Raw genomic sequence first — 20,361 nt, 5'->3', positions numbered from 1 at the left:
GCCGCAAAGAATATGTCAAATTATCGTTTTAAAGCACACTATTTTTGTCAAAACATTTACGTTTATAAGTAAACGTATTATTATGAAATGAAATATAACTGTAAATAGACCTACTATATGTTGAAATAGTGTGTTACTGATCGGAGGGACTACTTTCCAGTGCGGACGGACATTGGGAGATGAGGCATGCAGACTCCGGTATATAATACAGTGTTGTCTGTACTGCAGCACTACTCTTCACAGGAAGACTTGAATAGGCTGTGCTGCACAAGTTGAATACAGAATTTGAAATTACTGCGTCTTTAAGAAGTAAGTCATTTTCTTCTATTGTTTCAAGCTGTGTTATCATTATATTTCAAAACATGTATACATTGAATGCTTTAGTAGTTTTTCTTTGGTGACGTGTGCTGTAGTTTTAAAGTTAGAGAATTATAGAGAATGTTAAAAGTGTTATCAGTCTCAAATTAACGTTAAGTGGTTTAGCTACACTATTTTTAGTTTCATACAGGTTTCTTGAGTTTCAACGTCAAGCAGTTCGTCTTTGATTTCGACGAAACTGTAACGCAGTAGTGGTTAGCTAGTGTTAGCTATAGCAATGACTCGACATTTCCAGTATCGTCCATTATCTGGTAACGTTGGCGGAACAAAAGGAAGGTCAATATGAGCTCAAAATGGCGCTCGGGCTGGAATGGCTGATGAGCTGCCGATAGTTCAGAGCTTTATTTATTTTTCTCTACTTTTCTAATATTTCAATATGGTATTTTTAGTTTACGTGATTTGACCCTCATATGAACACAACTGAATTTAATGTAAACGTAATGCCAGAGCTAGCTACGTCTTGTGTAAAAAGTAATTAAAGGGTTGTAAAGGATACATTTACTTATGGTAACTACTGTAATTCAAGATGAATTACTTAAAACTTTTATTTTATTATAAAAATACACATGCATATATATAAAAATAATACATTTTTATTTTTTTATGAAGTCCTGATTTAATGTATCTCAATTCTACACAGGCGCAAACATGCAGATCTTTGTCAAGACCCTCACTGGCAAGACCATCACCCTCGAGGTCGAGCCCAGCGATACCATTGAGAACGTGAAGGCCAAGATCCAGGACAAGGAAGGCATTCCCCCTGATCAGCAGAGGCTGATCTTTGCTGGCAAGCAGCTGGAAGATGGCCGCACCCTCTCTGACTACAACATCCAAAAGGAGTCCACCCTCCATCTTGTCCTGCGTCTCAGGGGTGGTATGCAGATCTTCGTTAAGACCCTGACTGGTAAGACCATCACCCTCGAGGTCGAGCCCAGCGACACCATTGAGAACGTGAAGGCCAAGATCCAGGACAAGGAAGGCATTCCCCCTGATCAGCAGAGGCTGATCTTTGCTGGCAAGCAGCTGGAAGATGGCCGCACCCTCTCTGACTACAACATCCAAAAGGAGTCCACCCTCCATCTTGTCCTGCGTCTCAGGGGTGGTATGCAGATCTTCGTTAAGACCCTGACTGGCAAGACCATCACCCTCGAGGTCGAGCCCAGCGACACCATTGAGAACGTGAAGGCCAAGATCCAGGACAAGGAAGGCATTCCCCCTGATCAGCAGAGGCTGATCTTTGCTGGCAAGCAGCTGGAAGATGGCCGCACCCTCTCTGACTACAACATCCAAAAGGAGTCCACCCTCCATCTTGTCCTGCGTCTCAGGGGTGGCATGCAGATCTTTGTCAAGACCCTGACTGGCAAGACCATCACCTTGGAGGTCGAGCCCAGCGACACCATTGAGAACGTGAAGGCCAAGATCCAGGACAAGGAAGGCATTCCCCCTGATCAGCAGAGGCTGATCTTTGCTGGCAAGCAGCTGGAAGATGGCCGCACCCTCTCTGACTACAACATCCAGAAGGAGTCCACCCTCCATCTTGTCCTGCGTCTCAGGGGTGGTATGCAGATCTTCGTTAAGACCCTGACTGGTAAGACCATCACCCTCGAGGTCGAGCCCAGCGACACCATTGAGAACGTGAAGGCCAAGATCGGAAAAAGAAGGGGTTTCCCCTGATCAGCAGAGGCTGATCTTTCTGGCAAGACTAAGAGGCCGCACCCTCTCTGAGGACATCTCCACCCCCATCTTGTCCTGCGTCTCAGGGGTGGCATGCAGATCTTTGTCAAGCCCTGATCTAAAAACCATCCCCTTGAGGTCGAGCCCAGCGACACCATTGCTGAACGTGAAGCCAAGATCCAGGACAAGAGAATCCCCCTGATCAGCAGAGGCTGATCTTTCTGGCACAGCTGGAAGATGGCCGCACCCTCTCTGACTACAACATCCAGAAGGAGTCCACCCTCCATCTTGTCCTGCGTCTCAGGGGTGGAATGCAGATCTTTGTCAAGACCCTCACCGGTAAGACCATCACCCTCGAGGTCGAGCCCAGCGACACTATTGAGAACGTGAAGGCCAAGATCCAGGACAAGGAAGGCATTCCCCCTGATCAGCAGAGGCTGATCTTTGCTGGCAAGCAGCTGGAAGATGGCCGCACCCTCTCTGACTACAACATCCAGAAGGAGTCAACCCTCCATCTTGTCCTGCGTCTGAGGGGTGGGCAGTGAAATCAATGATTCCATGTTTCAAGTGTTTCCTTCAAAGTTAATGTGCTATATATACATGCCGTATCCAGTTGTTACTCAAGGTGTACAAGGTGTTAACCTTAACATGACCAAAAGTTTGTTGCACATCACTTAATAAAGAATTTAAACTGAACTTTCTGGTGTTCATTTATGTTGCAAACTCAGTTCACAGATCTATAATAATGGCACATAAGCTCACTGGGTAACCCACCAGCACACATACTTATAAGAAGAAAAGGCATTAAGAGTTCTAAGTTTAACAACAACATAATAGTAATAGTACAATAATAGTGTAGCAGGGGTGTAATTGAGGTGGGTGTTTTATACAATTTCCTCATAATGCCTGGTGAAACCTTCCTAATAGGCCCAGGTATACTAAAAGAAAAAGTGCTTTTGAATATAAATCATACTATGTGGACATATAAGGCATATCACTCGGACAGCTTTCTTAAAGCTCCTAAATTGAGAGAAAAATGTTGATGCTCCACAAGCATTATTTTTGAGTAAATGCTCCTTATAACACAGTCATTGGATATTTTCTCATTTTAATTCAAATCATAAATGACACCATGGGAATTTCCATTTCTCATTCTCAGTAAGTTGACACATGATGTAAATCACCGGCTGTGCTAAAGCGACCTATTTTATACCATCAAACATGGCTTCAGTTGTATTGTGCATGTGAGAAGCACAATGTATAGAAAAGTAATCAAACCAGCATTTATATAAATCATATTTGTTCATATTGCTGAGCTTCCACGACCAGCACAATATCTCAATATAAGACTGTATAGCAATACAAAGCCAGCTGATTTTCATGGTAGATTTTGATATGATGTAGACTTCTATATGTGGAGCTCAATAATAGTTAAGTTCTAACTTTATCAAGGCTCTCTGGAGCTGGAGGTCAGCTTCTAAGTCTGCAGAACTCTTGGGAGAGGTAAAATGAATTTCTATTCATGGGAATGTGGCGCCATCTATTGACGAGCAAAAAGGTTGATAAATTACATAGAAGAAAGATGGATTAGGGAAAGGCAAACACACCAGAAGAGGCGATCTTAGCCAATGGGTCTAAAAATGGGATTCAAGGACCAACAGGGGAGGAGGAAATATACCTAAATCAAGTAAAGAGGGAAAAGGTGTACTCCATAGCTGGTACTAGAGAGTTGGCATCCCAGAGGAAAATTATGACATAAATAGACAGAGGGGAGACACTGATATTTGGTAACAGTATCAAACATTTGGGCTTGGCACTTGCAGATGCTTTACTAAGACTGCAATAGTTTTCAGTATAAGAAATCTGAAAATGTGTTAATGCATTGCAGGTTTTTGTCCTGACCTGGAATAGTCAATAATTAGTGTGTGCTTCTGTATTCCGAGAGAGAGAGAGGGGCAACATTTCTGTATTATTGAGGGATAACATGTGCAGCATATTCATGTAAGATGTTAATACAAACATACTGTAGAGTGTCTTATGTCCTGGGCAATGGCAGGCAGAAAGGAGCAGTGTCTCTCACCATGTTGAGGCGAGTCAGCACACATATAGCAGAAAAAACACATTATGTGTTCTAGGTTAGGAAGACATCAAGGCTAGCAAGAATCATTGAATCAATAGCAGAAAATTAAATCATAGAATCTTTGTTTTTTGGTGTGCAGCCTAACACATGAACGAGGTGAATGTGTGCATAGCCTACAGAAGCCAGAACCCAGAAGATAGACTTAGTTAGGGATGACACTACAGTCTCCAGTGAAGGAAAGTAGTGTGGATTATGGATGGCACAAGGATTGTACTGTGGTATTTGCCAACTAATCCAAAACTAAACTGGCTCAACACTGGCATCAGGATTATCTGGTGTCAGCTGTTTATCCTGCCAAAGGAATTTATCTCACAACACTGCTGAATTAACAAACTGCTCTCAGTTTGTGCATCGGGATCCGGAGAATGTAAGACAAAGAATTCACACAACATACAATTTATTAAGCAATCTAGTAGCAATCTATGTAGACCTGTCCTATAATCACTGGATTACTGTCAGCCCCAGAATTGGGTGGCATTTGATCAGTTTAGCCCTTACTCTCAAATATATATATATATTTTAACTGTCTTACAAAACAAATATTCCTTTTTTGTAAGCAGGGACCTTTCTTAGGCTCTAAACATGCCTTAGTCACATGTGTCAGGCAGTTAAGACAATCCTTTTTGTGCACTTGAAGCAGCGGCCTCAGAACTCTTCATCATCCCCCTGGGCTATGTTGAAGAAAGCTGAAATCATTGTAACAAGTTAGTTTTAATTTAACGTTTATATTACAGTTGGAATCATATTACACAATACACATTTTCCGTTCACCCAGATAAATTATCACCTTGGTGAATTATCAGCTGCATTACATTTTTCATTGTTTGTCTACACAAACAGCTGCTGTCACACGAGGATTTTTACAGTAAACTATTATTATTGTTCATGAAGTTTCGTGTGTACAATGCAGCCAACTGTAACCAAATTAAATCAACTAAACTCAATGTTTAAATAGGTATACTGTAAACCTTTCATTGTTTGCGTATACAGTGTAAACCGTTTACACTGTATTCACTAGAGACTGGAACTATTTTCAGTTGCGGATTAATATTACTCGATGACGTGTCTCCAGTATAAATCATCCTGTCCCCCTGGCAACTGCACAGTCAGAGGGAGGTGTCATCCGGGGATAGCTGGTCAAACTACAGAAACAAACGGTGAGTACAATCTTTCGTTTAAAACAGTCTTACCGGTAATATTTCAGGTTATCTAACTTGTATCTAAACAGTATTTCTCACACCAATTTACAGTTTTTGTGGCTTTTAACGCCTGTCGCCGTTTTTCTTCTTTTTTTTTTTTTTTTAGAAATGGCTAGCTAACGTTAACTGCTTCGTAAACAATGAATAAAGGCTAGCTAACAATCTCCCTGTAACGTTTTAAATTGAATAATTTAACATATATTATGTTACGAATAATGTGCTAGGTTTACTTAACCTCAATCGTCAAGTTGAACAATAATGGGAAGAAACATTTGTTAACGTTAATAATGGTTCAACATTTCTAGCGGCATCGTCCATTAGCGGGTGACGTTAGCTGAACAAAACGAAGGCAAACAACAATAGCTTACTTTAAAATGGCGCTGGTGCTCGAATCGCCGGCTTCCTACCAGTATGTTCATATGATACAGTAGGCTTTAGCTCACTTTCATCGCTCGTGGTAAGAAAAAATGTTAAGCAGTGCATTAATATGGCTTGTATATGCAAAACATTACGTTTTAATGCGATTTCAGAATGAATGTTTTACCTCTGACAGAAAGAAGTCATTAACAAGCATAAATGGTCATATATGTTAAAATGTAGATGTAAGATTAAGTGTCTGCATAAAGGCACTATTTTATGGTAAGCTGGTCAAATTAATTTGACACCTGCTTGGTTTATCTGTACAGCATACATTAAAGGGTATTGGTGACATGGAATCTTTTTAATCATTTTTCACAGGTGCAAACATGCAGATCTTTGTCAAGACCCTCACTGGCAAGACCATCACCCTCGAGGTCGAGCCAAGTGATACCATTGAGAACGTGAAGGCCAAGATCCAGGACAAGGAAGGCATTCCCCCTGATCAGCAGAGGCTGATCTTTGCTGGCAAGCAGCTGGAAGATGGCCGCACCCTCTCTGACTACAACATCCAGAAGGAGTCCACCCTCCATCTTGTCCTGCGTCTCAGGGGTGGTATGCAGATCTTCGTTAAGACCCTGACTGGTAAGACCATCACCCTCGAGGTCGAGCCCAGCGACACCATTGAGAACGTGAAGGCCAAGATCCAGGACAAGGAAGGCATTCCCCCTGATCAGCAGAGGCTGATCTTTGCTGGCAAGCAGCTGGAAGATGGCCGCACCCTCTCTGACTACAACATCCAAAAGGAGTCCACCCTCCATCTTGTCCTGCGTCTCAGGGGTGGCATGCAGATCTTTGTCAAGACCCTGACTGGCAAGACCATCACCTTGGAGGTTGAGCCCAGCGACACCATTGAGAACGTGAAGGCCAAGATCCAGGACAAGGAAGGCATTCCCCCTGATCAGCAGAGGCTGATCTTTGCTGGCAAGCAGCTGGAAGATGGCCGCACCCTCTCTGACTACAACATCCAGAAGGAGTCCACCCTCCATCTTGTCCTGCGTCTGAGGGGTGGTCAATAAATGATTTCATGTTTTTACTGCATTTACATGATGACCTAACCCAATAAAAGATGAGATTAAATTACATGCTTTTTTTTTTTTGCACATTTGTTCAGAATATGCATGCTAAGGTGCTAATGGGTTCACAAATATTGCTCTGTTAAAGTCCAATTGCCATTATACATCTGAAATAATAATGTATTTCCATGCGAGGTATGGTCCTTCTAAATAAAAGACAATATTGGAAAGTGGATTTATTTGTCTACACTGAGCTTCATTCACTTTAGAATCGAATAAGCTAGAATTACAAAGGTTTTGATAACTATAATAGACCCTTTATATCATTCCATGTTAATTGCTTATGCTATAATTATTTCCTTCACAACTGACAATTCAAGATTGTACTATTTACTGAACTGCCCCGTTGTTCATGAATAGTTAGTTGATGTGACTGCATTACTTCATACATGGCATTTTAAATTCTTAAAAGATTCACTGGAAAAGCTTCATTAAATAGAAACTGAACCTTAAATGGTATCATTAGTAACGCCAGTGATTACAGGTATACCAGTGCCAACTATTTTATGTCAAAATAGTTGCTGTGGAAAATGTCTATTTAACATCCCATATTCAACCCCAGTTGCCTGTACTCTGAATCGTGTTTGGCCAGCTCCATAGCATTAAATCAAATGAGTCTCTTACAGCAGTTCAATGTTCCTGTACTCAGTCTGTTTAGTGAGGAGTGAAACGTCACAGGGAACCACTAGAGGTCACTAGTTTACCAGCTATTCTCCCACCCTCGAGCTCCATGAAGTTAGTTACACATTTCCTTTCCCACTGTACAAAATCTGTGGTTAAAATTCAGACTTCCTGTCCCACAGGGCCACTTACCTGTTTATGTTGATTTTTTTTATCTAACAGGATATTGCTCATGGTCAAATGTAGATGCTTTGCAGATATCCAGAGCTGGGTTGGTGATGGTTTTTCATCTAAAACAAGCAGGTGAAATGGTGATGATGTGCCTCACATAATGAACCACACAGTTTTATTACTGATTCCCCAAGAACTGCTTCTCTCCTGTTACTGATAAAAGTTAGTGACAGTACTGATCATAGATTAATCAACAACCGAGCAAAGCAGGCAGTTTTGGTTCACTGCATATCAGCTGCAATACCATAGTATATCATCTCAGATTAAAGCCTTATGGTCACCTAACACGTTGAACGGTATTTCAGTGTGTTGCTTAAGAAAACATCAGATGGGACATGAACCTGCATCCTGTGGTTGAAGGACAGACTTTCAACTCAACATCCCACCCTGCAAAAAAGATGTGAAGCCATTACTGGAGGTCAAGCAGAAACATAGTATATAGATAACATATATAGTTGACAAACATGTCACAGAAAAGTGATTAGTATTAGTCTGGATGATTGGGCCAACCCACGCTGTCTCTTTTTACTGCAATAACAATTAAGAGTAACATGGAAGTCAAGGAAAATGAGAGAAGATGGTGCAGAGAGGGTAGTTTTCAGTATCAACGGGAGGAAAGATGAGAATAATTGCAATGGGGTGATTAGGCTGTTAAAAGAGTATAATGACCACATAATTGTACTACTAGAATACCAATGGATTATAACTTATTGGATCAGAATAGAAAAGATAAGTTAAAATATGCTGTGAAAATATACTTTGGAAATAAATGTAGTAAAAAAAGACTATTCACCAATAATACGTATTTATAATATAAGATCACTTTGGTACTGTCCCTTTTTTCCCACAAAGCCTATTATTAGTTGAACTATTTAAAGATCCAGTGTGTGACATTGAGGAGGATCCATTTACATAAATGCAATATTCATAGCTATGTTTTCATTAGCATATAATATAATAATCACCTGAAAATAAGAATAGTTGTGTTTTCGCTACCTTGCAATGAATGTTTTTATCTACAGAAGGAGCAGGTCCTCTGCTAAGGAGTCGGCCATGTTGAACTGCCATGTTTCTACAGTAGCCCAGAATGGACAAACCAAACACTGGCTGTAGATAGTGTCAAACACAATGAAGAAATTAATGAAACACTATTACCATAGGCTTCTTCATTGCTGTCTGCTGTCATTAACACTACCATGACCATAACATGTGGGTATATACTGCACAGAGAACCCCCCCCCCTCTGCACGGCACTGCATGTAGCCCATAAACATACAAAGTACAATGAAAAATAATGCCAGTAACCTTATTTTTTATAGTAGGATTCATTAGGAATTATACCTCAATATTAGCCATGGTCACTATTAACTCTATGTAAAGATTTATTAGACATGTATTAAGACTAATGCTGCGCAAAGGCTTCCAAACTAATGTTGAATGAATGTGACACCAAACCAAGCATAACTTTAACATTTGCTCCAGATGTCTCGCAGTGGTCTTTGAGCAGACGGTGTGTGTGTGTGTGTGTGTGTGTGTGTGTGTGTGTGTGTGTGTGCGCGCGTTGCAGCCCCTCTCTCAGTGGGTTTGCCCGTCTCATGACAAGTGCAGCAGTTGTATATATCAGCTGGGAGCCTGCGAGCCGCTGTCTCACTCGGGTTCACCGTGCGGGAGGAGGAATGGCAGGCTGGGGGGGCTTCTTCTTCTCTCTCCTCAACTACAAGACAGAGAAATATGTCATCGCGGAAAACAGGAGAATCGGAATATTGTTTAGACTCTATCAGCTGGCCGTGCTGGGATACATAATCGGGTGAGCCGCAAAGCATGGTCCCTCCACTCTCTTTTCAAAGCATGGAATGAAGTAACCTTTTAGAAAGTGATTCACAAAGTTAAAAATAGTTGAGCTTGTCAAAGTGTTGACTTTGTTGCTGTTGTTAAAGTGGCAGGGCAAAAAGCTTTTTATTTAAAAGGAAAAAAATACTGATGGTGTCTCAGAAAGTGTTTGTGTTGGTGAATTCATTAATGTATCAATAGCTGTAGAGACAGGAAGTTCTCCTGTCCCAGCCCTCATTGTGTGATGATGTCATACTATAAGAGAAATGATGAAAGCTGAGCAGGCGACTGGGACAGTATGGTGAGGGTTAATACTATCTGGTTTGACCTTTCCAAAAGTTTGTGAAAGTTATTTCCAACTGTAAGATGACAAATTTAGTGTCTGCAGCGTGGTGATAAAATCAGATTTGGCTCTATGGCATGTGCTGTGGCTCAGAGAGAGCTGCTCATGTTCATAAGATTTTATTGTCATGTCATGTGTGAGACTTTGTGGTATTTTTGTGCATTTTACTAACAGAGCCACCCACAGATGCATGTGTGTGTGTGTGTGTGTGTGTGTGTGTGTGTGTGTGTGTGTGTGTGTGTGTGTGCAGATTAGTTCCAAAATAGTTTAAATGGTAGATGCATAAAATATTCTATGATGCAGCCTAGGCCACATTTACTCATTAACATTACTCCTTTCATCTGCCACATGCTGCCGAACACACTTAATGACAGTTATAATGTGTGTGCTGTCAACCCCGGGCCGCACAATCACAAACAGGCTGCTCAACAAGGGCTCTCAAATGCCATACTGTTGCATCGCTCCCCCACGCTGACAGAGAAAATGCCCAAACAACTAATAACACTTATTCAGCATACTGAATTCTGGTGTCTGGATGAATGTCTCAGGTGGGTGTTTGTGGTGAAGAAAGGTTACCAGGACAGAGACGAGGCCATCCAGTCCTCAGTCATCACCAAGCTTAAAGGTGTCACTAAGACCAACAGCTCTGACTCAGGCTATCACCTGTGGAGTGCTGAGGATTACGTCATACCCCCGAATGTGAGTCTATCTATCTATCTATCTATCTATCTATCTATCTATCTATCTATCTATCTATCTATCTATCTATCAAGATAACGCTACTTAATTTAAAAAAAGGTGAACTCTTTGAAGTTTGCAGAATGCTGATATTGATGTCAGAGCACTCCTCAGTTATGCTCCTGTCAAGAGAGATTATGAGGCGATTGAGTGTCTGCTTTAGTGGATATCATTAGCCTCAGTCTCAACAGATTTAACAATATCGGACTTCTTGGGAGTGTAATGTGTTTAACCTTTTGCTTCCCGATCTCCCTGTCTGGATCTAATTTTATTTTGTAGGGTGGGCAGGTGTTCTTCATAGTAACAAATTACATAGAGACCCCCAACCAGAGGATGGGGTTCTGTGCTGAGGTGAGTTTACAGAGGAAGAGGAATCTCAATATTAGCACTTTTTAATAGTTTTCCTGTGCCAGATAATTGCATTTTCATATCCAGCTGCGTTTATTCTCCCTCACAGAGTTTCAAGGTGCCAGATGGACAGTGTCAGAGCGATGATGACTGTGTGGAGGGGGAGACTGTAATAGCTGGCCATGGTGAGGATCTGTAGTCTTGTGAAAACCCCAATCCTGAATAGTTTGAAAAAGTTTTAGCTTAAGTTACAGGTTAACATATTCCTCTATGGCTTGAGATCAATCTACACGGTGTTCTATGTGATGAAAAAAAGAATAGCTGCATCATTATTACAAATGTAGTCATATTGAGACAAATCTAAGCAATATCTGTCATATAGTGACACGTGAATCACTAATGTCATGGTTTGGTTATGGACTATATTCTCTAAAACATGAATATACCTGTTTCATCACACAACAGTAGTACATTTGTTGTACATACGCAAACGTATTCTAATTTGTCCTTTTTTAAAATAAACTCTTTAACCTAACCAGGAATTGTTGCTCTCTCTGTCAGGAATCAAGACTGGCTTGTGTTTAAACAGCACTGGGACCTGTGAGATTCATGCCTGGTGTCCTGTTGAATACGGCAAGAGACCCACGTGAGACCCCTTCCTTTCTTGCAGAACTTTGGAAATCTGCCATTTTGCGCTACTACACTGACACTCACTCTGATCCCTCACAGGGACCAAGATATTTCACAGGTTCTATTTATTACTAATACAGCCTGTCAGCTCCACTTGTTTTGTTTTTTTCACACAGCTGCCTGTCTCTTTCATTTCCAGAGAGCCCTTACTGAGAGAAGCTGAAAACTTTACCATCTACATCAAGAATTTCATCAGGTTTCCCAAGTTTGAATTCTCCAAGTAAGTGGCTGTAAGTGGCGCTGACTGCTGCAGTGTGCCTATGGTTTCATGGCATGGTGACATAGTTCACAGAGTGAGCTGAGGGATATACGTGTTCCAGTGGCTGCTTGAAATAACTTTGGGGTGCAGAGAGCCGTCTATTTATAACCGCCTGTGCATTGCGCTCAGTGAGACAGTGAAACAGTCATCTGAGACGTCCTTGACAGCGGGCCTTGCCCTGGACAGGTGTCAGATCAGACGGGGGTAGCCCAGGGAGCTGTGCTGCTGCCTTCTCTGCTGTGGTCTGTTTAAGTTCTGCCGGAGGGCAGAGAGATGCCACAAGCCACAGTTAATTCATCAGTCAGGATCTTATTCTAATTACAAAGCCTTTTCTCCTACGTTTCCTCACTAATCTTGCTTTGCTTATGCTTAATGGAGACTGGCTGGTAATACAAATCCCACTTAATGGGTGTTACTCGAAATGGCTGGCAACACTACACGTCTTGCAGTGTGACACATCCAGATACACCATGTACTCAGAGCCAGAGGGTGCAATGCTGTGGCTTGATTGACATACACACACTGTATATGCTGTTGTTGGTGTGTGTCAGTCAGGGTTAGATATGAAGTGCTGTGTATCTGCAAATTCTGCATATATAAGCTGACAGTTGAGTCAATAATAACGGTATTAAGGGACTGTAAAAGAGAGTGCAATAGCTTTCAATGTTTAAATATTAATAGTGTCTGAGATATAGATTGAAAGGTCAAAGCCAATGTGAGAAGTTGACAGAATTCTGTGACTCTTAGTTGGCAGGACCAGGTGTGTCTTCTGCTGGAGATTTTCCTCTTTTTACTTCAGTGGAAGACAAACTCAACAATACAAGATGTTCAATGTGAAACTAAAACCTGACATTCGATACATGTGTTTCATGTCTGCTGTGTTTACCTCTTAGGTCCAACGTACTTGACACCGCTAACGACAGCTACCTAAAAAAGTGCTTCTACGACAGAGAGACCCATCTGTACTGCCCCATCTTCCGCCTCGGGGAGCTGGTCAGCTGGACGGGACATGACTTCCAGGAAATGGCTGTCAAGGTACAAAGTGTAATAATGTGACTTTTGAAGACTTTGTGGGGGGGGTTCAGTTCCTTTATGAATTGAGAAAATCAATTTTAGCTGCTTGTGACTGCAATAATCACTGTAGAAGAACACACCGTTGAACAATTATTTATGTAATTATACCTATTAATGACAGAGTGTTGAAGGGATTCAGAACAGAGAGCATCTCTCTATGATGGTAGATTTCTTGAGGAGATTATGGGAGTGGAAAAAACTGTTCTGGAAACTGGAGGAGTACAAACTGACTGCAACATCCCCAGTCTAGAGGCAACATTTGTCACCCCTCTCTCCTTTGTTCTCTCTCCATCCGTTGATGACAAATAACGGAAATGTGCCATGAAATCAAAGCCATTTGATTGGCTTTATAAGGGGACGGTCTGCATGCACTGCAAAGTTTATTTCTGTGTTTCCATGGTTTTGGGGGAAATTATCTAGTAACTAGTGGAGAGTCTGCTGTGAGGGATCTCAACAGAGACTGGAATATTGTATCAATGCACTGAGTAGATACAGCACAACCTCTGCATACTGTATTTGATAAATAAACAATAGACCATGTAGTTTTGTTTTACTGGAAATCACAGTTGCTGTGCAACAATGTTAAATTAATCAGTATCTTTTAGGAAAAAAAGTGGTCGTGGAAATAGAAAATAAAACACTTCCGTCGTATGAATACAACAAAAACAAAGCGAACTCCATCTGCTGATGAAGCCGATGAGAGTTGGCTGGAAGCTCTGAAAAAACTAAGAGTGCAACGGTTATCTTAATGGCAGGTGGACTAACACACTCATAGTCCATCTACACAGGAGTTTAAGTCACTGTGTTGCATGATTAGACCTCTTCTGTATGTTTGTGCAGATTGATCGCTCCCTCACTCTTGTTTTATTTTGTTGTATCTGTTAGTTTACGTCACAGACTTTTTTCATTGAGAACCTTTGACACATCACAGTGTAAATAATAACATGAATGATGACTGAATTCCATGTATCTGCTTCAGTGTCAGGGTCCTGGTATTGTGCATGCTGACTCACTGCCATGGCTTACTGGGCAGTTGGTGACTTTTATAAAAACAACTTTTTGTCATATTTGCAGATTTTTTTCTATATCCTTTACATGAGACAGATAATATGTGAAAAAAACTGGTTCTGGCACTCCTTATGGCATTTGCTAGAATCCACCGGGCCTGAACAAAAACAACCAATCAGAGCCAAGGAAGATATAAAAAAACGCTTTGGATTGGTGGCTTGAAGATAGTTGATTACTGAGTCATTATCAGGGTCCCAACTCAACAATCAACTATCTTTCTTGGCTCTGACTGGTTGTTTTCTTCCAGACCCATTCTTGCAGATGTCATTAGGAGCACTAGGAGGAGCCAGAGGAACCTGATTTTTTCACAGATTATCTCTCATGTACAACTGTCAGAATATTAAAAAATGAAAGTTTTAGCAAATATGAAGTTATTTTTTATAAAAGTTACCTACTGCAGCTTTAAAAGAACAGAGCCAGCATAGTAACACCGGTGCTTCTCCTACTTTGACAAGTCAAATTGTCTGCTGTGAAAATAATGCTTATTGTTATTAGATTATTGGTTCATGTAGTTTGGTGACATCACATATTTCCCAGCATAGCCCCACCTACCTTCGATCAGCCAGAAAAAAATCAAAACACCTGTGTGTGTGTGTGTGTGTGTGTGTGTGTGTGCTAGGACATAAAGTAGAGTTTAGAATCTAGAGCAAACAAACATGATCAATATAACCAAGAGCTGCAGTAATATGTGTGAGGCTGCACTAATATTAACAAAGTGTCTGTTTTTGTCCATCAGGGTGGGTCTGTCGGTATTCTTATCGAGTGGAACTGTGACCTGGATAAGGACTCTTCACAGTGTATTCCAGAGTACAGCTTTACCCGTTTGGACATGAACTTGAACAACTCGGTCACATCAGGATACAACTTCAGGTTTGTCCTCTGAGGCATTTAACAAGGAATAAATCTGTCAGTGCACTGCCTCCACTCTGTTTTACACCTTATATGAACTGACTTTCCTCCTACAGATATACACGGTATTACAAGGATCAAAATGGTGAACCCTATCGCAGTTTGTATAAAGTTTACGGGATTCGCTTCGATATAATGATCAATGGCCAGGTACAGCAGTGATACGAGCATTTGTTTTCTAAGGGAAGTACATAAGTGTGGTAAAAGACTTGCACTGAATGCTTGTTATTGTTTTGCAGGCTGGGAAATTCAATATTGTTCCCACAATAATTGCCATTGGTTCGGGTGTTGCCCTGCTGGGTGTAGTGAGTAATTTATTAAAGTATTATGTTAATGTGTTGGTGGATAATTGGTTATTACTGAGAAGCCTTAAAGTGCAATTTCGAGATAAATGTCTGCTAAGTCACTATCTGTTGCAGAAGACACACAATGGTGATTGGGCCCATGGTCTGATGAAAGTATTCAGTGATCAAACCTTTGGTCCAGTGTTGAAAGTATTGCAGTATTTATATATTTTCAGTATTACAAACTGGGTGTCTGTGGCAACATGCTGTATTACAGTTTTTCTGCGTTGTATACAGTCAAAAAATGGAACTGTGTACAATTCTGTAAAGCTCCTGTATCAGCTGTTAAAACTTTAAGCTCCATTGTTTTCACTCAAACACAAGTTCTAAATCAGATTTACAAATGTTTAAAGAATGTCGCCACAGACCCCCAGTTCGTAATACTGCAAATATATAAATATTGCAATACTTTCAACACTGGACCAAAGGTTTGATCACCACTGTGTTACTGTCACTGTGTTAACCTTTTCTAGATTGCCATTGTAAGAAAATTGTAATATTTACAGTGCCACTAGAGAGTGATGGATGATCACCAGTAACATTAAAATACAGATGCACATGTGAAAATCCAGTTGATATTTTCTTTCTTTCAGGGAGCCTTTGCATGTGATATGATACTACTATACATGATGAACACGAGCTCCTTCTACAGAGAGAGGAAGTTTGAAATCATCAACTTCAAGTATGACTGTATTCACACAAACTGTCATGATGGGGCTTTTTTCAAACCTCAATCATTACATTTACTGACTCGTCTCTCTCACACACCATCTAACAGGAAAGAACGGACCAAACCCAAGGATGCGAAGGCAGGACACCGGGAAAGGAGATCCAAGAAACCAGCTGCCGAGAAAGGGGCGGCCAACTCCACCAAAAATCCGGAGGAAGCCAATGTGGGATCTTCTTCCACCGCAGAGAGCCAGCTGCCTGTGGACAGTCGGGGTCCCACCATTCCACGCAACGCAGGACAGCGATACTCTGCCATTCTCTCTACCCAAGGTGCAGAGCCAAGGCATCATATCACTTTCGCTTCACACAATTAAGTTTGCAAGCAGAGCAAGACGGATCACCTGCTGTGGGCTCGTTTATGTTACAAGAGGTGGAACCAAAGGTCAGACTGATGTCCACTTCTCACCTACTGGCACGACTGCTGGCATGCCACTAGCCTGAGTGATGTTTGCCCTGACTGAAGAGATGTTGGTCCACACCGTGCAAGTAGGCCAGGACGCTGCTGTAGGAATTCACAGAAAGGTTCAGTGGCTGGGTCAGGATCCAGAGGTGGGATGTGGGAGGTTACAACAGGTCCATAAATAAGGATAAGCCAAAGTACTGTAATAATGCTGATGCAATTAGCAGAGTGACATAAAATTATTCATCTAAGACTTTAAGTGAATTACTGAATGTTTGCTAATTACTGCTTTACAAATGCAAAGGATTCATTGTCTTTGTTTCGTGTCATAAAATCTATATTTTTTAGCTTTTTTTGGCTGTTGATCAGACTAATTAAGCATAATTTATAGTTTGAGTAATACATGATGGGCCATATTTATTTTAATTTTTTTTTTCATTTTATGGATACAATTTTGAAAATTCCAGCAAAAAGTCTGACATGATAGATTCACTGACAATGAAAATTGCAGCCCTACATTTTATGCCAAATTTTCCCCATGGACCTTAAATATAACCTTGGATTAGGTAAAATAAACTTTGTAAAACAATCTGCAGACGACCTTACAAATTCAGTGTCGGTCATGAGAGAGATGATTTTGTAAGCGTGGATTCTAAGAGGGAAAAAAAACTGTACTTGGAAGCAATATGGAAGAAAATGTGTGAATGGTCTTAACTGTTGGTATTTTGGTTGGATGCATCATGTACCTGAGTAGTGACTGTACTAGTTAGACACCACTATTATGTTTCATGCTATATGCTGAGTTGGCTGTGCTGGTTGTGAATCTTATATCGGCCACGCAATGACCACAACACAATCTTACTCAGAGTAGAATGTATTTGTGAAGCTGTGGAGTGCAGTCGTGATGTGCTACTGTGAGTCTGCTCACTGTCTGTTAATGAACGGTGCATGGACTCCTCCCTCCTCCCTGCTGTTTCTATTTATTGAATATGTACTTGTCATGTCGATTTCATGATGTCAACAGATGACACTGCCTGAGAGACAAACTCATTAATAATGTATACAAGCAAGTTGTACAGACGTATTTATTTCAATCAGATTTTGTTATCATTTAAACACAGTATTGTACATGAAATTAAATGCAAAGTGCTTAAAACTTGTCTGCATGTAATCCGTTCCGATCTATGTTACACTACAACCTTCATCATCAAAACTGCTCCTGGTACGGGCGACGCCAAGCACAGAGCAGGAGTTACAGTTTAAATAAGTTCATAGTCACTGCTAAGTGTGGAGCACGGAGGATAAGAGGACATTTTATTCTGCACACTATTATTATTGACAAGTAATGTGTTTAATCAACAGTTCATAATGTAAAAATCCAAAGTCGTTCACTAATGGCTTATCTACAAACAGCAGGACAGACAATATTATTGGTTTACGTAGTATAAGATGGGATAAATTCGGGGTTATTTGTGGTAGATCATTTTAGTACACATGCACCATCCCGTAAAGGAAAGTCCAGAACAGGACGTAGGTGAAAAGACCTCCGACAAGGCCCCCGGTGAAGAGCAGCCGCCGCGATTTAAAGCATTTGTTCCACCGCCGTCCCGCCTTGAGAATGAGCAGCAGAGAGAGGAGAAATGCAGAGAGGAAATAAAAAATAAAGCCATACAGTCCAGTCAGCCCCAGGATGCCAGCTGTTGCTCCGGACAGGGCGGATACAGAGGTGCGGCAGTAGTCCAGCACGGCGGCGTTGCCCCTCACGGCTACTTCACTGATGAACTGTGGTCCCTCACGCTTGGCTACAACTCCTGCCATCTTGGCTCTGGTCAGCTATCACAGGGAAGGTGCTGCTGTTTCAGGAGAGATTCAGACATGTTACCAATACACAACAGCTGCGGTTACTCAAATACTGTATATAAGTAAGGTTATGAGACACAGTTTTAAGCTACTGTAAACTTCTACATCACTCAATTAGGAGGCAAATATTGAACATTTTACTCCACAGCATTTATTTCACAGCTATGGAAACTAGTTACTCTGCAGTTGAATATTTTATGTGCAGAATCCATGAGACAATAAAACTTAATGGACTGTTACATATTGAACAACCCAAGTGAAAATAATTAATAGTTGTAATCAACTCAACCAGCTACATAAAAAAAGGCAGCATACACATTACTGTATCAATAACAACAATGCAATAAAATGTGATGACACTGACAGGTGGCATAATTAATACTTCTGCTTTTAATATTGACATCTGATGATGAAGTATTACACTTCAGTATGATTTTGAATGGAGTATTTTTACCTTAATGCTTCTTCAACTACTGGTAAGCGATGCCATTTAAGTTATATCATTATAAAAGCTATATTATACCGGTGTTATACAGATATCTGTGACCTGTCCTGATGTTCTTACCCTAACCATCCCCCTCCTCATGCATAAACCTGTCCAACACTGCCGGTCACTGAGTTCAGTGTAACACCGGCTGTACAGGTGTCAGTACGTCAAAGGTTAACGTAATGCTTTCATACACATTTAAACAGATTAGGTTTGGACACATTACAGGCACTCTAATGCGACTGACAAAGACAGAAAGAAAAGCTGTCGGTCAGCCTCGGTCGACGTTAGCTTAACACAATGAAACACATACTGACACACACATTTAAAGCCTCGCTCTGGTGACAGAAACCGGCACATAAACACCAAAGAGTGGACAAAAGCGAACCAACTTTAACGCAGCACTGTACGGACCCGAGGAGTTTAACCGGACATTAAACCGTTCAGTTGAAACATTTAGTGTGGCTAACAGAATAGCATTATGAGCTAGCTCCCCAGGCTGCCAGTGACGGTACCGGAGGAGACTCTCACCGGATGGAAACGTAGGAAGTGTCGGCTCCTCACGGCGCGGCTACACACACATAATCTGCAACAGTCAGTACACAGACTCGAGTATGGGACGATGTTAACAGATATGGTACAGGGACAGCGCATTCATTCTCGTTTGGATGACACTCCTAGACAAGAGTCGGCCATGCTCCTCCGCAGTGCATTGTGGGAACAGCGTAATCGTCAAACCCCAGGCGACGTCGTGGTGCGTTCTGAGAACATTAAAGAGTAGGAAACTCCAACTTCACAGCAGGGAAAAGGCCCCTCACGATGAACGTGGCCCCCATGGAGGCACCACATTTCAACATGCATGTAAACCCTTTCTATTCAAACGTCCAGCATCACTGGAGAAACAGCAACATGTACCACAACTGCACCATACAGAGAAAATCCTTATTTAGTGGGAATTATATGGAGATTACGGACCCCCCAAAGTCCCCAAAATGTCCCCAAAATGAAATATTTTTTATCTTGTGCGCGCAAGTTACTTATCTTATGGCTTTGTAGGCCTATGTATGCTGATTTCTCCACTATGTTTGAAACATTGCTGTGTTCATTGCTTTATTTAAGCAGTCACTTTGCTATGTTATCTGTGGTTGAGCTGGTTGATAAGATAGTTGAGAAAGATAGCTTTCTGTTATTCGCCCGTTTTACTGAAGTGTCCGTGCCCCTCTAAACAGAATCTGACCGACATTCGGCAGCAAGAATTTCATGGTATGACATTCAGAGGTGAAAATAAAACTTAATGAGTTGAGTTCTATAAATAAATAAATAAAATAAAAGTCTATCTTATCTTATCTTCTCTCCATTATATGACAGCTGTGTGCACCTGAAGCCGTTAGAGATGCATATGAATTTATAGTAAATTATCTTGTGCCCAAAAGATAAAAAATATTTCCTTTTGGGGAAAATTGATGTTCCTGCTTTAAAACAAACCAGCAAGACTATTTTATTTGCTGTTACTATTACAATCAATTTGTTTTTATCTCTGTATTTC

General features: G+C 41.1%; 3 protein-coding genes across 4 annotated transcripts; 2 read left to right on the top strand and 1 right to left on the bottom strand.

Annotated features, from left to right (window-relative positions):
- Positions 1-160: 160 nt before the first annotated feature.
- ubb (ubiquitin B) lies at positions 161-7,059 on the top strand. The gene is given in 6 exon segments (XM_051402137.1): positions 161-309; positions 1,019-2,027; positions 2,029-2,114; positions 2,117-2,242; positions 2,245-2,586; positions 6,130-7,059. Coding segments are annotated over 5 exon segments (2,253 nt in total). The 5' UTR covers positions 161-309; positions 1,019-1,026; the 3' UTR covers positions 6,828-7,059.
- Positions 7,060-9,350: 2,291 nt separating this feature from the next.
- Positions 9,351-17,634, top strand: p2rx5 (purinergic receptor P2X, ligand-gated ion channel, 5). The gene is made up of 12 exons (XM_051400516.1): positions 9,351-9,543; positions 10,458-10,608; positions 10,927-10,998; positions 11,105-11,180; positions 11,557-11,641; positions 11,825-11,905; positions 12,838-12,979; positions 14,823-14,956; positions 15,052-15,145; positions 15,235-15,300; positions 15,933-16,021; positions 16,118-17,634. Exons 1-12 carry the CDS (start codon positions 9,413-9,415, stop codon positions 16,380-16,382), a joined length of 1,386 nt encoding a protein of 461 aa, XP_051256476.1. The 5' UTR covers positions 9,351-9,412; the 3' UTR covers positions 16,383-17,634.
- Positions 17,540-19,542, bottom strand: emc6 (ER membrane protein complex subunit 6). Of its 2 annotated transcripts, none has more exons than XM_051400520.1 (2): positions 19,347-19,542; positions 17,540-18,318 (listed from the first exon to the last, which is right to left on the bottom strand). In XM_051400520.1, exon 2 carries the CDS (start codon positions 18,284-18,286, stop codon positions 17,954-17,956), a length of 333 nt encoding a protein of 110 aa, XP_051256480.1. In that variant the 5' UTR covers positions 18,287-18,318; positions 19,347-19,542; the 3' UTR covers positions 17,540-17,953. The 2 variants fall into 2 exon arrangements, with proteins under 2 accessions (XP_051256480.1, XP_051256479.1); XM_051400519.1 differs by having other exon boundaries at positions 17,540-18,321; positions 19,347-19,540.
- Between the last annotated feature and the right edge of the window lie 819 nt (positions 19,543-20,361).

This window comes from Dicentrarchus labrax, unplaced genomic scaffold (genome assembly GCF_905237075.1).
Source record: "Dicentrarchus labrax unplaced genomic scaffold, dlabrax2021, whole genome shotgun sequence".
NCBI classification, from domain to species: domain Eukaryota; kingdom Metazoa; phylum Chordata; class Actinopteri; family Moronidae; genus Dicentrarchus; species Dicentrarchus labrax.
The sequence above is the reverse complement of the archived record's forward strand: the minus strand, read 5'-3'. Positions and strand labels throughout refer to the sequence as shown.

Excerpts from the sequence above, each read along its gene's own strand:
- emc6 (XM_051400520.1), bottom strand. The coding sequence starts at position 18,286 with ATGGCAGGAGTTGTAGCCAAGCGTGAGGGACCACAGTTCATCAGTGAA.
- p2rx5 (XM_051400516.1), top strand. The coding sequence starts at position 9,413 with ATGGCAGGCTGGGGGGGCTTCTTCTTCTCTCTCCTCAACTACAAGACA. Across the intron at positions 10,999-11,104 it reads GGATGGGGTTCTGTGCTGAG|AGTTTCAAGGTGCCAGATGG; the intron begins GTGAGTTTACAG and ends TCTCCCTCACAG. Across the intron at positions 14,957-15,051 it reads ACATCAGGATACAACTTCAG|ATATACACGGTATTACAAGG; the intron begins GTTTGTCCTCTG and ends TTCCTCCTACAG.